Source organism: Quercus suber, unplaced genomic scaffold, assembly GCF_002906115.3.
Source record: "Quercus suber isolate HL8 unplaced genomic scaffold, Cork oak 2.0 scaffold_418, whole genome shotgun sequence".
Lineage (NCBI taxonomy): Eukaryota > Viridiplantae > Streptophyta > Magnoliopsida > Fagales > Fagaceae > Quercus > Quercus suber.
In genome coordinates, this window is record NW_027069869.1 from 41,971 (window position 1) to 56,978 (window position 15,008).

At 35.7% G+C, this 15,008-nt stretch overlaps 2 protein-coding genes across 2 annotated transcripts; both read left to right on the top strand.

Annotated features, from left to right (window-relative positions):
• Window positions 1-5,393: 5,393 nt before the first annotated feature.
• LOC112032473 (uncharacterized) lies at window positions 5,394-14,370 on the top strand. The gene is made up of 8 exons (XM_065761545.1): window positions 5,394-5,555; window positions 5,633-5,807; window positions 7,622-7,743; window positions 7,846-8,052; window positions 9,460-9,780; window positions 10,875-11,125; window positions 11,450-11,650; window positions 12,639-14,370. Exon 8 carries the CDS (start codon window positions 13,318-13,320, stop codon window positions 14,368-14,370), a length of 1,053 nt encoding a protein of 350 aa, XP_065617617.1. The 5' UTR covers window positions 5,394-5,555; window positions 5,633-5,807; window positions 7,622-7,743; window positions 7,846-8,052; window positions 9,460-9,780; window positions 10,875-11,125; window positions 11,450-11,650; window positions 12,639-13,317.
• LOC111996384 (chaperonin 60 subunit alpha 2, chloroplastic-like) lies at window positions 7,974-13,218 on the top strand. The gene is made up of 6 exons (XM_065761544.1): window positions 7,974-8,052; window positions 8,215-8,393; window positions 9,474-9,554; window positions 10,844-11,125; window positions 11,450-11,650; window positions 12,610-13,218. Exons 1-6 carry the CDS (start codon window positions 7,974-7,976, stop codon window positions 13,216-13,218), a joined length of 1,431 nt encoding a protein of 476 aa, XP_065617616.1.
• Window positions 14,371-15,008: the final 638 nt, after the last annotated feature.

Below are 15,008 nucleotides of genomic sequence, written 5' to 3' on the forward strand. Positions count from 1 at the left end.
TTTCGGAATAAGCACAATATGAGTATAATTAATTTCAGGTAGCATATTACCAGAATTCAAGAAATCTAACACAGCATTAGTCACATCATCTCCTACTATATGCCAAAACTTTTGATAAAATAAAACATTCTTATTGTCAGGTCCTAGAGCCTTTGTTGGTCCTATCTGGAACAACGCTGCTTTGACTTCTTCTGCACTATATTCACTGGACAACATTTCTAGCATATCCGGGGTCACTTTATGCGAAACTATGTTAAGACACTCATCCATTCGATCACATCCACCAGAACTAAAAATAGAGTCAAAATAATTTGTCGCCACCCCAGCAATATCATCAATTCTCTCAACCCAATTCTTCTGTTGATCCCAGATACCTTGAATAAAATTCCTTCTTCTTCTTTGGGATGCCTTGGAATGGAAAAACCTAGTGTTTTTATCACCATGTTTTAGCCAAGAAACTCTAGACCATTGATGCCAATAGATCTCTTGCTTGGTAAGAAGTTCATCCAATCTCTTGCTTACCTCTGTAAACTCGACTTTACACCACCCAATAACTTGTTAATGAATTTATATTTTGAAAATTCCACCATTGGATTATATGTTCTATATGTTCTAAACATGCATGCCAATTTTCATACCAATCAGATGTTGTTTTACTATTCGATCCATAAACTCATATTTTATGCAATATTGTAAACTACAAAAACTTGAATTTATACAATTGATAGATAACATGGCTATTGATCTTTGATCACTTTGAAACTTTGCAAGTATGGAGAATATACAAAGATAATGTAATCCAACGGTTGATTTGTCAAAATTCGCATTTAATTAAAAAATATTGAATAGTGTAACATTACTTAGAGTTACACCTTATGTAACTTAAACCCAACCCATATATATATATATATATATATAATGTATTCCTATTATCTTAATTGATAAAATTATATGTAACTCTAAGCAATGTTACACTATCCAATAACTTGTTAATGAATTTATATTTTGAAAATCCCACCGTTGGATTATATTTTCTATATGTTCTAAACATGCATGCCAATTTTCATACCAATCGGATGTTTTTTACTATTCGATCCATAAACTCATATTTTATGCAATATTGTAAACTACAAAAACTCAAATTTATACAATTGATAGTAGATAACATGGCTATTGATCTTTGAAACTTTGTATGGAGATTATACAAAGATATAATTGGTGTAACATTACTAAGAGTTACACCAGGTGTAACTTGAACTCAACCCTATATATATCTCTATATAGAGATGAGTTCAAGTTACACCTAGTGTAACTCTTTAAGAGTTACACATTTTTTATACTGTAGATTTCCAATAGATCCAACGGTTGAAAAAGTAGCATTAAATGATTAAGAATTTCCACCTTATTTACTTAATTAATAAGAAATTTTCTCTATCTTTATTTATTATTTTCCATAGACTTCCTTAGGCGTTGTTTAACTATGTACCTTTCTTCCTTAAATAAAATAAAAAATAAAAAAAATAAAAATAAAAATAAAAACGTTGTACCTCCGAGTCACTCCAGCCTCTTTCTTCTTCTTCTTGCTTGGGATGGAATTAGGCCAAATCTATTTTAATTAGCAGAATATTGTAAACATTATACGTATTTCATTTATAATTAGAAGGCGTTGTAATGAAAATATCCCTTGCTTGTAACTCTTGTATCGAGGAGTATGTTGAGGTAAAAAAAAATCATGAAACTAGGGCTCAAAGAAATAACACAATGGGCCAACCCCATGACAAGTAATTATAAAAGGGATGAATTCACCACAAAGAAAAAGGATAGTAAGCCCAAAAGATTTGAAGCCCACGAAAGGAAAAGCTTAGCTTGCCAAGATCAAGGGATCGAAGGGAGTCCAGCAGAAAAGGCTAGGCCGAAATCCCCAGAAGCTGCCAAAGGCTCGGGATCCCTAGGATGCACAACACAGCTGAGGTAGGATTGAGACAGCTCAAGAGAAGTACCAAAAAAGCGTAAGGAACGAAGGACAGATATGTCCTTCTCAAGCACCCAATGACACAGTAAGGAACCAGAAGGCGTGAAGTAGCCATTCGTGAACAAAAGGGGTGGTACTTCAAGGAATCCAGAAGGAAGAACTATAAGAGAAAGTGGCTGGAGAAACCTTCAACCCAAAAGGAAAGGATTCCGACCACTTGGGAAAAATGACAAGAAAAGGGATAGCCAAAAGCTGAAAAAGTGAAGAGCCAAAATGTGTGAGGTCAGCTACCTAAAGGCACCTCGGAATGGAAAGTCAGCGAAGGACTTTTCAGGGTGACAATACCAAAAGGAGAAAATTATGAGGAATAAGGAACGGACCAGCCCTCTGAGTAACTGGGATAGCAAGAGCTTTAATACCTTGGCGAGCAAAAGAGAGAAATTAGTGGTACGCTAGAATCCTACCATGACACTATAAAAGGGGAAGGCAGCTAGCATTGAAGGGGAAATTCGACAGTAGTGAATCATAACAAAATCATTGAGAAAACTCTGCCAAAACTTAGAAAAAGTATTAAAAGGAAAGAGAATACTCCCTGGTATTCCAACACAGCCACTATAGAACACACTCAGATTCAAAGAGATTCAAACTTGGCAAGTCTTGGAGGCTTGAATAGCCATCTAAGTCTGTGATTTTTGAGCTTATTTGGACCTTGTAACACGTCTTAGTGAGCACATTGTAATCCATAATTAAGAAAATAATCAAATATTTCATATTGACTTGAGGATCCCTAACAGTCATTGTGTGCTTTTCCTTATTACATTATTTTCCTTTTGCTATTTTTCTTGCCGTTCAATACATATATTTTTGCTTTGCTTGTGTATACGTGTTGTAGAATCCTTGCTCTGTGCACAACTTGGTTTGTAAACAGCCTATTTAGCCGCGGTGAACCAAGCCCAGTCCACAAAACCATAAGTATTTGGCTTGGGATCCTTGGGCTTGCATGCTAAGAAAAAAGGCACCCACACTGAGTATATATATGGTTCAAATATTTCTTAACCACAAAAAAGAATTCAACACGGTGACAATAAAACAGGCCAAATTTATCATGTTAGATGTTAACCACCTGAATCAAGCAAGCTCATTCATTACCAGTCTGACTATAACATGCTTTTCATAACTGTATGAACATCAATCTGCCAACTTTTTCAAATAACCAAATAGATACTTCTTTGTAGATTCTGGTCATCATTTATTTTCAACATTATAATAAAACATACATACATATATATATATATATATATGTTCACTTCTTTATTTTATTTTGTGATCTCATATCTGCCCTATCTTCAATAGATTTGAGTTTTGTCATGTGTTTTTGCTATAATGTGTTGAAACTAGAAACCACAAGGCTCTTGCTCATTTTGTGAATTGTTTAGGGGTAGTTCTGACAGACTAAGTGTACTTATAAAATCACAAATTATAGTATATCTTTATATCTTTGAATTGTTTTAGTCTTTGTTTTTTGCCTAGATTCATATATATCCAAAAATTTTAGGAAGAAAGAGACAGTTAAACACCCAATGAGGTTTATGGAAAGTAATAAATGAGGATAGAGAAAAGTAATATTCATTTAATGCTATTTTTTCAACCGTTGGATTTATTAAAAATCTACGGTACAAAAAATGTGTAACTCTTAAGGAGTTACACCTTACACCTTTTTTAAACCTTTGAATTTAAATAAATCCAATAGTCAAAAAAAGACTCATTAATGCTAATATTCTAATTGATCTAATTTATTATCCCTTATTTAATACATTTCATACCTATTTCTAAATCCAAAAAAATCTATACGTCTGACTCTTTCACTCTCTCTCTCTCTCTTTCTCTTTGCACGTTTCTCTCTCTACATCCTCCACAACCCTTCCACCTCCATGGCCAGGTCGTTGGAAGCAACCAAAAAAAAAAAAAATAAAAGCCACAGCCGCCGGACTTTGTTGAATAACACAACAATTGCTTTTAATTGTTCTCTATCTCCATGTTTCTAGACTTTGTCGTAGGTATTGAAAGACTTTCAAAGTACTTTTACTTTCATTGACAGAAGCAACTTTCATTGCAGATACAGGTAAAGATCTAACATGGACACAATGTGAGCCATGAGAAAAATGCTACAAGTAAAACCTTCCACTCTTTGATCCTCAGCAAGCTTCAACATATGGTAACGTGCCCTGCAATTCAAGTCCTTGCAAGGCATTAGACACTGCCTCTTGTGGCACTAATAAAAACACCTGCCAGTATGGTTATTTATATGGAGACCAATCATTCACTAATGGTGATCTTGGTGTTGAAACCTTAACCATTGGCTCAACTACGAGCCATCAAGACATAATACCAAAGATTGTATTTGGGTGTGGGCACAATAATGATGGTACATTTGGTGAGGCAAGATCAGGCATAATTGGCTTAGGAGGTGGCCTTTTTTCTCTAGTCTCTCAACTAAACAAGTCTATTGGAGGAAAATTTTCTTATTATTTAGTTCCCACAAAAAATTCAAATGTTACAAGCAAGCTTAATTTTGAAAGCAATGGCTTGGTTTCTATTACAAGCTCAAAGAGAATGCTGTGACAAAGCAGCACATCACAATTCAAATTTTTAACTACTACTTTACATGGTTACTTTCAAGAGTTTTAGTCAAACTAATGAATTAAAGTCACTATAAAAGTTGACACCTGCTTCTTTAGCAATTGAAAGTCCAGCACAACTGCCTCCATGCCCAAGAACATTGAGAATATGCTCTTGTGCAAGATTAGGGACGAATTGATTAGGAGAGAGAATGAAAGTTTTTTTTTTTTTTTTTGAGGGGGGAGAATGAAAGTTAAAAAGAAAATAATATAATATTTTCTCAAATTAATTAGGTTAGCTAATATGGAAAGTAATTAATTTTAAAGATGACATTGATTATAGTTATTTTCTAACCATTAGATTTCTTAGAAATCTACGATTTAAAAAATGTGTAATTTTTTACATCAATGTAATTTGAACTCACCTCATATTATGTATATATATATATATATATTCAAGAAAATAAGATTTATTTGTTAGAAAATTAGATATTGATCGAGATGGTTAGAAAAATAATTCACTAATTTTTCTATTATCAATCGATAGTTGATTGCTGAATTTTATAACTTACTGAGAATGGGTTTAAAAAAAATAAATCCATAATTTGGAGGAAAAGTGAAAGGCTGGTTTGGGCTAGGTTTTGTAGGATAGCCCAAAAAGGTAATCGGGGTCTATGAGCCCAAACCCGCTCCAACGATGCAGCTAGTTCATGAGTTGACTCAGTTGAGTTGAGTTGAGTCACGTTAACCGGTCCGAGTCGTTGTTCTAAAACCCCTCAAACCTAAAACCTTTGAAAGTCCTCAGAAACCTGGCTTGTCTGTCATAGTGTCATTGTTCTGCTTCTAATTCCAAAACCAAAGCCCCAAAGCAAAACCATTTCTTCTTCTTCTTCTTCAACTATTATAGGGATATGTCTGTTTCCTTCTCTTCCCTTCAGCTCTTCCATCAAAAACCTCTCTTTTCTGTAAGTAGTCTCTCTTTCTCTCTGTATGTCTTTCTCTTTTATTATTTTGTGTTTGAAGTAATGGGTTATTGTTGCAGAGCCTTTATTGGAACCAAAGGGCAACTGGGTTGTGGAGAAGTGCAAATTTTGTGAGGAGTATTGCTGTTAAGGCAGGCCCAAAGAGGGTATCTTTGGGTAAAGAATGCAGGGAGGCCTTGCAAGATGGGATTGATAAGCTGGCTGATGCTGTTTCTCTCACCTTAGGACCTAGAGGTATTTGGGTATTCTTCAATTCTGTTTGTTTTGATAGCTTTTTTAGGTTGCTACCATTATATACTGTCTTACTCTCTTTATACTTTAGTTATTGAGAACAAGAGGGATTATTTCATTTTCTATCTATGCTTATATTGATGAAGGGATCAATGATAAGCCTACAGGTTAAAAAATATCTTGTTGGTGATTCTTGCTGTATCATTTGCAATGCATACAGTAGTTTCAATTGGATGATTGTTATTTGGTAATAGTTTGCAAAGTTTAATTTGTTTTGTTTATGTGATGGTAGTAGTAATGTGAAATGTGCTGGAGGCTACACATTAAATTAATTTCATCTATTTCAGTGAAGTGAGCCAGCTAGAGATTTGACTTTGTCTTATCAAGTGGTGAAATTTTTCAGTGCATGGTGTAGTTGAGCCACCCAACAAAATTAGGCTAATGGAAGATTGCAGTGCCATTTTGCAAGACTTCAATTTGCAAGTTCACTGCAAATTTTATTTATTTCGCATTTGCATGAGATTGTGGTTTAGCTTACACTTCTAATGTGTAAATTCAATTTAGTCCGAGAAGTTGTACTAAATTTTATTAAATTATCATTTTAATTTTTCTCTCCTCTTTTTTTTTTTCTCCTAGGCAGGATTTTTTTTGGGGGGGGGGGGTGGTTAAAGATGTGAGTTATTCCAAGACTATATGGAGCTTGAGAAAAATTCTATACCATTTGGGAAGAGTTCAGAATAGCAATGCTGCTTGAATTTATGTGTATTTGCTATTTTCTATCATAAAAATTTTCTTCACGAACTTTTGGAATCTAGGACGAAATTGTATAATGAGATTCATTCTCACTGAATGGCAGAGTTTATATTGGAGTAGGTGAAATTGAAATACTGAGAATTGTTGCATTTTTTTTTTTTTTGTGGTTTTTTTTTTGGGGGGGGGGGGGGGAGAGGATTGCCATCCCTGTGAAGGTTAGGAAGCAAAATGAAACAGGTTCATCCTAGTTTTTGCACATTGCAGCTGAATATTAATGAAATCAAGTTCATATACTTGAACTGTAGTTATTATGGGACTTGCAACTTGCAAACTGGTGTCTGTCAATGTCAAGACTTAAGGATATTATTTAAGGGCCTTGGTCCATTGATGCCTCAAATAGAGAAGATAATTTGTAAGTGTAATCCTGATTATATTCTTCTCAAGTGAGCTAGATGGTGGATTGAGATTATTTGCAAATGCTTCTAACACCATAATTATAAGGAAGAACCCCATAAAATGCCATAAATTGTGTAACTTGTGTTAATGCCATTGACGGGGACTGATTAAAGCCTAAAATAGTAAGATTGTAGGTATGAGGTCTTGGTTTTTCATGGCTTCAGTGGCATGTCTATTAAAAGTAATAATAATAGCAAAGTAAAAAAGGCTATTGAAGGGGAAGCTAGCTCTGTTCGTCATGAATATGGCATAAGATCAGTTGAAGCCTTGAAGGCTTGTAACTGAAGCCTTGCTTGAAAAGATATTAATTTATTTATGAAGAGATATTTATTTGCTTATTTTCTTAATAAGCTTCAGCCAGCTAGGGTGGCCTCACTTTGGCTATGTAAAATAGTTATACTTGAGAACTTCAATTTTTCAATTTATGGGGTTGGTTCTGTTACGGCATAAGCCTTTATGACTTTTCTGACATTTTAAAAAAGCTATAATATGCTAGATGTAACACATACTGAAATACTCTGAAGAGAATATAAGTATTTTTTAATCAAATTATTAAATTTCATGCTGCTAATTTGATAGAGGTATTGATTTTAAGAGAAAATATGCAGGCTGTAATGTTATTCTTTCTGAGTCTGGATCGCTTAAAGTAATTAATGATGGCGTTACAATTGCTTGATCCATAGAGCTTTCAGATGCAATTGAGAATGCAGGAGCAATGCTAATCCAAGAGGTCATTTATGGTTGCTAGATAATTCTCTCCCCTGTTGTTGTATTGATGTTTTTCGAGACAAAAGCAATCATAGATATGTAAATCTTCATATCCTGCTTGCAGGTTGCAACTAAAATGAATGATTTGGCTGGTGATGGTACAACTACTGCAATTGTTTTGGCTCAAGCAATGATCAAATCTGGGATGCTGGCAGTTGCTTTTGGGGCTAACCGGTTTCTTTGAAGAAAGGAATGGATAAGACTGTGAAAGAATTGGTCAAGGTCTTGAAGAAGAAAAGTGTGCCAATAAGAGGAAGAGATGATATAAAAGGTATTGCTTTCCTTTGCATTTTGCTAATAAAAATCAGAGTCAGAAATATCTAGAGCATGTCTTGTGAATTAGGTTTGTGCCCCTCTTTGCACTTTTTTTAATAAAAAATTATAATTACATGTCAAAAACAAAATCTTGAAAGTGTCTTTTGCCACATTGCAGCTGTGGCCACAATTTCTTCTGGAAATGATGAATTTGTTGTGAACTTAATTGCTGAAGCTATAGAAAAGATTGGTCCTGATGGAGTTATCACTATTGAGTCAACTTTTTTTTTGATAAGTATCTCTATTGAGTCAACTTCATCATTTGAGACCTCTGTAATAATAGAAGAAGGAATGAAGGTAGGTCATTAAGGATGATTTTTAATTGAAAAGATTCACGACCATCTCAAAGAAAGGAAAATTTAATTTGAAAGGAAAGAAAATGGGTCAGGATGTAATTTGAATTGAACCATAATTTTAGAATGAAAATAAACTTTATAAACTGGCTATGACCTAATTACCCCACTGTTTGTTTTTTTTTTTTTTTTTTTGGAAAATAAACGGACTAAAGAAAACCAACATCAAGGTTATAGTCTCAATCTATTGAAAGTTTATTTCTTAAGGCATAGATAGATAAAACTCATAAAAGGTTGTACCCAGTTCAGAAAGTCCCAATTCTATGGAGTCATGACACAAATAGATACAATTGAAAAATTGTAATATTCATTCCTCATCTCACAAGTAGATGCTACTACTTTTAATCATGTTAATTAGTATTTCTTTTCATTTCTACATTTTCTTAGCAACAGAATGTATCATGAACTGAACAAGGACTACGTGCATATAATTGACACCACCCTTTGGCCACCCTCAAAACCAAGAGATAACACAACCCCAAACTTCCACAACAAGCCCTAAACCACTACCTCTGGCTTAGATCTGACAACTACAGCTTTGGACTTGCCACCTCCACAACCCCAAACCACCACCCTTTGGCCACCACATTTTTTCTATTCCAAATCCCTTCTATTTTTTGTCAAATCTTTGCCCATGTGTGCCAGTTTTTGTAGTGGTAAATTGTGGTGGTTCTTGGTTGCCAGAGATGGTGGTGTGTTGGCAGGAATGAGAGAGGAAGAAGCAGATTAATATAAGAGAGAAAAGAAAAGGAAAATAGAATTAAAATGGTTTTTCTATAGTAAATTTTACTTTAATGCACGAAGCACTTGACAAGATTTCCTTCCATTGAGCCATCAGAAGTAAGACGGAAGGACCAATTTGGCAGTTTCCCAAACTTCTGTGGTTAAAACTTGATATTAGAACATCAGAGTTCTGTTTAATTTTGACCTAAAGTTGGAGGGGTCGTTTTGCATTTTTCCCTTTATCTCTGATTCCTAGTGTTATTTATTTATTTATTTAATTCTATTAGATCTTTCTGGACAGATTGACAAGGGTTACATGTCACCCCATTTCATTACAAACCACGACAAATCTATAGTGGAGTTTGACAATGCCAAAGTCCTAGTAACTGATCAGAAGATTTCAACTGTCAAAGAAATTGTTCCTTTGCTATAAAAGACTACTCAACTGAGTGTCCCACTGCTAATCATTGCAGAGGATATCTCCAGGCAAGTACTGGAAACACTAGTGGAGAACAAAATGCAAGGTTTACTAAATGTTGCTGTTGTCAAATGTCCAGGATTTTTAGAAGGAAAGAAAGCTCTTTTGCAAGATATTGCACTTATGACAGGTCAAATTATGTGCTGCATGCCAAACTTTATTTGCTTAATTATTTAATTTTTCCATGACATATGTCAATAATAAGATAATGTTTATTCTGAATCAGTGGTTGTTTTGATGTTAAGAATCTATCCTGACTATGACCTGCTTTTCATTCACTAAATTTATTAATTTGTTACTTTGTGACACAGCTCAACTCATTCCCACTTTTAGCCTTATATTAATATCTTTACATCTCAAAATGATGAGATAGTTCACTTTGCAGCCAGATGTTCACTCACATTTTTTATTTCCTAGTTTGCTGGCCCTCATAGTCATGTAAAGAACCTCAGTACGAGTTATGATAGTGTTTAATTCAAATTGAGCTCTCAAGTATCTAATAATTGATGTAGAAAATTAGTGAATTTCTGGTATTCATATATAAAAAAAAAAAAAAAAAATTGTAAAGTGATTGCTATTCTGATGTTTCTTTTTTTCAGGATCTCAATGTAGGCCCCTTATATGGATGTGTTTTTCCTGTTAAATACACAATTTGGTAGAACTCAAGCTATTTTGTGGCCCTAATTTGTGGGAACTTTTGTGCCAAAATGTTGTGCAAATGCATTTATTTAACCTATTTGTTATCACCTGTTAATCTCTGATTGCTTATTAAGAATGAGAGAATGGAGACAAAATCTTAGTACATTAAGATTTTCAAAACACTTTCCTTACCCTGTATTTTTTGGTGAAAAAGGGAATACAGAGATTTCAGAAAATGTGACTTTCTTTTCCAGCCCTGTTGAGTTCAATAACTTTTATAGGTTTGATCATTTGGTGCATCTTCTAAATAACATTCAAAAGGACAATACATCTGTACATATTACATGTAAACACTACACACGCCCTCTCTGTCACAACATCTTTTTCTTTATGTGACTGTAAGCTGTGGATAGAAACATATCTCAAACGTCACTATCTGCATTTTTCTGAACTTTGGAAATATAAACATCATCATCATTTATGTTTCCGGGGGCCTTATTGCATTTGTCGTATAATTGTATTTCTTTGTGATGAGATTGCTATTTCCGCTTCAGTTTCTCATTGAGATAATTTTAATGTCATTAGGCGCTGATTTTCTCTCTGGAGATTTGGGTCTGATGCTTGAATGTGCAACTTCAGATCAGCTTGGCATTGCACAAAAAGTTACCATAATCAGTAATTCAACAACCATTGTTGCTGACCCTACTACTAAAGCTGAAATACTGGCAAGAATTTTGCAAATCAAGAAGGATCTGGCTGAAACAGATAATGCATCCTTGTCAAGAAAGCTTTCTGAAAGAATTGCTAAACTCTCTGGCGGTGTGGCTGTGATTAAGGTCTGCAATTTAAAAAAGTGCTATTTCTTAGAGATTGTTAATAAAATCTTGTGTAACAGCTTTCTTCTTCATGGATGCTGGCTTCAATCAATATCTGTCTTGTCAAAAGTGAACAAGGCTTTTCCAGCCACAGAGAGAGAGAGAGAGAGAGAGAGAGAGAGAGAGAGAGAGAGAAGAAAAGAAAAAGTGAACGAGGCTTTATCTTTGTTTTTTATTTAAATTTTGAAACTTTAATTTTTTTTTTTTGTTGATAATGACTGATATTCAAAACCTTTGTTCATAATTGTTTTACCTTTCCTTTTATTTATCTTTCTATTATTTTAGGTAGGAGCACACACTGAGGTGGAGCTTGAAGACCGGAAACTCAGAATTGAAGATGCAAAAATTGCCACATTTGCTGCCATGGCTGAAGGAATAGTCCCTGGTGGTGGTGCTACATACATTCATCTCTCGGAACTGATTCCCATCATAAAAAATTCTATGGAAGATCTAGATGAGCAGAGTGGTGCATATATTGTGGCAAAGGTGTGGTATCCTCCCCCCTCCCTCTCTCTCTCTGTGTCAGATTTTTCTTTTGTTTTTAGTCAGAGTGAGATCAGTGTTAATCTAATAATGAGGTGTACTTGAGTGCAAAGGCCTCCTAAGCCTTGCACATTATAGAAGTAAAACGCATTCTGTAAAAATTAAAATAGTAAATTTTAAAAATTAAAAAATATGACAATAGCTCTGCTGTATGGTCCCCCCATGCACGGGTGTAGTAAAAGGATTCACCATGACTTGTGCTGTTTGCTTGAAACGTGCTGACATGAAACTTGCAACAACAGGCTTTACATTTTCAATGATCTTGATGATAACCAAGAACAAAATTCCATACAAAGCCACCATTCCTAGCAAGATAGCAAGATCAACCCACTTAGAGTAGCTCATTTCCACTTGCCATGTATCTCTCAAAATTTCTTCACCTCTTAGATTGATTGGCCCTCCGGCATTGTCTCTGGGAAATGTTAGCCCTTCAAACTCGTTCTTGAACAATTCTTGGTATGCATACTTGTGGAAAAAGCAATGTAGTAAAATGGGTATCTCCAAAATGGTTTGGGAAGATCATTCGGATATCGAAAAAATCCATCACCAAATAGCATGAGCCCTTGAATTCCAGCATGATAAGATTGTAATTAGGAGTGTTAGTTGCTGTGTTAGTTGCTGGTTAGTTACTGTGGGTGTCCTTGGCGGCTGTGCTGATGTCATGAGAGTTAGTTAGATGAGCTGGAGTTAGTTAAGAGATGAGCTGGAGTTAGTTAAGAAGGTGAGCTATATAAAAGAGAGGAAACAGAAGATTGGAGGTAGTTTTGGAATACATAATAAGAATTCTATTCCCATCTCTATGTTCTTCCCAATTCTCATCTATCTCTACTATCTCTCTATTTCCATTCTCTAATATTCTATTCCTTTTCTCTGTTAATGGTTCAATCCATCTTCTTCATTAGTTACTAAGATCTTATCAAATTGGTATCAGAGCTCTTCCTGCTACTATGGCAGAAACACGATCCTCTTCTTTCCTTAACGAGAAAGTCAATGCTTTGTCATCGGCGATCGAGCAACATGATCAAGAATTTCGTATAGTTCATCAGAAATTGGATGCAGTCACAAGTTTGTTGCAGACTCTATCAGAGACTGTGCAAGGAATGACAGAAGCTGGGAATGGTTGGCAACAAAGGCCTGTATCACCTTCGCCAAGAAACTCACCTCCAATGGTGGCCAATCAACAACAAGATTTTGCAATGATTCCTAAAGCTGTGAGACTGGAATTTCCGAGGTTTAAGGGAGAGAATCCATCAGGTTGGGTGTACAAGGCCAACCAATTTTTTCATTTGTATAATACCCCAATCAACCAAAAGATATTATTAGCATCATATCATATGGAGGATGAGGCCCTGATTTGGTTCCAAGATGCAGAGGAAGCGGGTCTATTCACTAGTTGGGAGGCTTTTGTTAGAGCATTATACATAAGGTTTGGGTCTTCTTCCTATGATGATCCTATGGAAACTCTAACCAAATTGAAACAAGTGGGATCTGTATCTGCGTACAAAGGATAGTTTGAAGCTTTGTCTAATCGAATTAAGGAACTATCTGAGAAGCACAGACTCAGCTGTTACTTGAGTGGATTGAGGGACGAAATTAGATTACCAATTAGGATGTTGAATCCTCAGAATTTAAATGCAGCATTTGGCCTTGCCAAAATACAAGAAGAATATCTTCTTACGTGTAAGAAGAATGTCAGGCCATGGGGTGAAGTGTCTAAGCCTTCAATTTTGGGACCCCCACCAATCAAGAATGATTTGAAGACTACTAAACTACCTGTGCAGAGGCTCACTGCTATGCAGGTTGAAGACCGGAAGAAGAAGGGATTATGTTTCTATTGTGAGGATAAATGGCATGTGGGACATCAATGCAAGACACCAAAGATTTTCCTTATGGAAGGGTTTCAACAGAACAACCTGGGAAGTGAGCAAGAGGTTCTGGAAGAAGAAAGAACAATGGTGTATGATGCTCCCATAGAATTGCAGCACCAGACAGTAGGGTGTGCAGAAATCACTCTTTATGCATTACTTGGAAGTCCTTCTCCAGGTACAATGAGAGTATGGGGGAGAGTTAACCATCAGGATGTGCTTATCTTGATTGACAGTGGTAGTACTCATAATTTCTTGGATGTGTCTTCTTGGTCATCCTTGAAGTTGCCATTGTCAACTCAAGAAAGTTTCACAGTAAAGGTAGCTAATGGGGAAGTACTTAGAACACAAGGTGCTTGCCAGGAGGTTAATTTCAGAATCCAAGGTCAGGAATTGCAAGTTGATTTGAATGTTTTATCCTTGAGTGACTGTGATGTGGTTCTTGGTACTCAATGGTTATGTACTCTTGGACCAATTAAATGGGATTTCAAGAAATTGATCATGGAGTTTAGTCTTGGGGGTAGGGAAATTTTGTTTACAGGGTTACAACCATCTGGTCTCACTCTTCAAGAAGCTGACCAATTCTTTAAACCAGTCATCAAGAAAGGACTACTGCTGCAAATCATATCCTGCCCTATTACTTCCACACCAGTGCAGCAACATGTGTCCATTACTCAGTTGCTACACGATTTCAGCAAGGTCTTTGAAGTACCCACTGCATTACCACCTCTCCGAGGACATGAGCATCAGATAGTCTTGAAGGAGGGCACTGACCTTGACTTTTTAAGCCCTTTGTAATTGAGTGTGATGCTTCAGGGCAAGGGCTGGGTGCTGTTTTAATGCAGGATAATAGACCTTTGGCTTATCATAGTGAAGTTCTAAAGGGTAGGAGTCTTCACTTGTCTACTTATGAAAAGGAGTTTTTAGCTCTAGTAAAGGCAGTTAGGAAGTGGAGGCCCTATTTGGTTGGGAAACCTTTCATCATCAAGACTGATCACCAAAGTCTTAAGTATTTACTTAAGCAGAGAATTGGCACCCCAACTCAACAAAAGTGGATTACTAAGTTGTTGGGGTATTCATTTTTGGTAGAATATAAGCAAGGAAGTGAAAATAGAGCTGCTGATGCACTTTCAAGGAGATTGGAGGACTCTAACAGATTGGAGGACTCTAATGCTGCCTCTCTCTTCATGATTTCTTTCCCTTGTTCTTCTTGGTTGGACATTCTTAAGGATAGCTATAATACTGATCTTGAGTACCAGCAATTGTTTAAGGCTTTGGCTGTTGAAGATTCTGCCCTGCTGGTTTTACTCTTCTTAATGGTCTTGTGTTTTATAAAGGTTGCATCTTCCTCAGCCATAGTTCTCCCTTGAAGCCTCTGGTGTTGCAGCATGTTCACAATTCTCCTTGTGGTGGTCACTCTGGTTTTTTGAAGACAT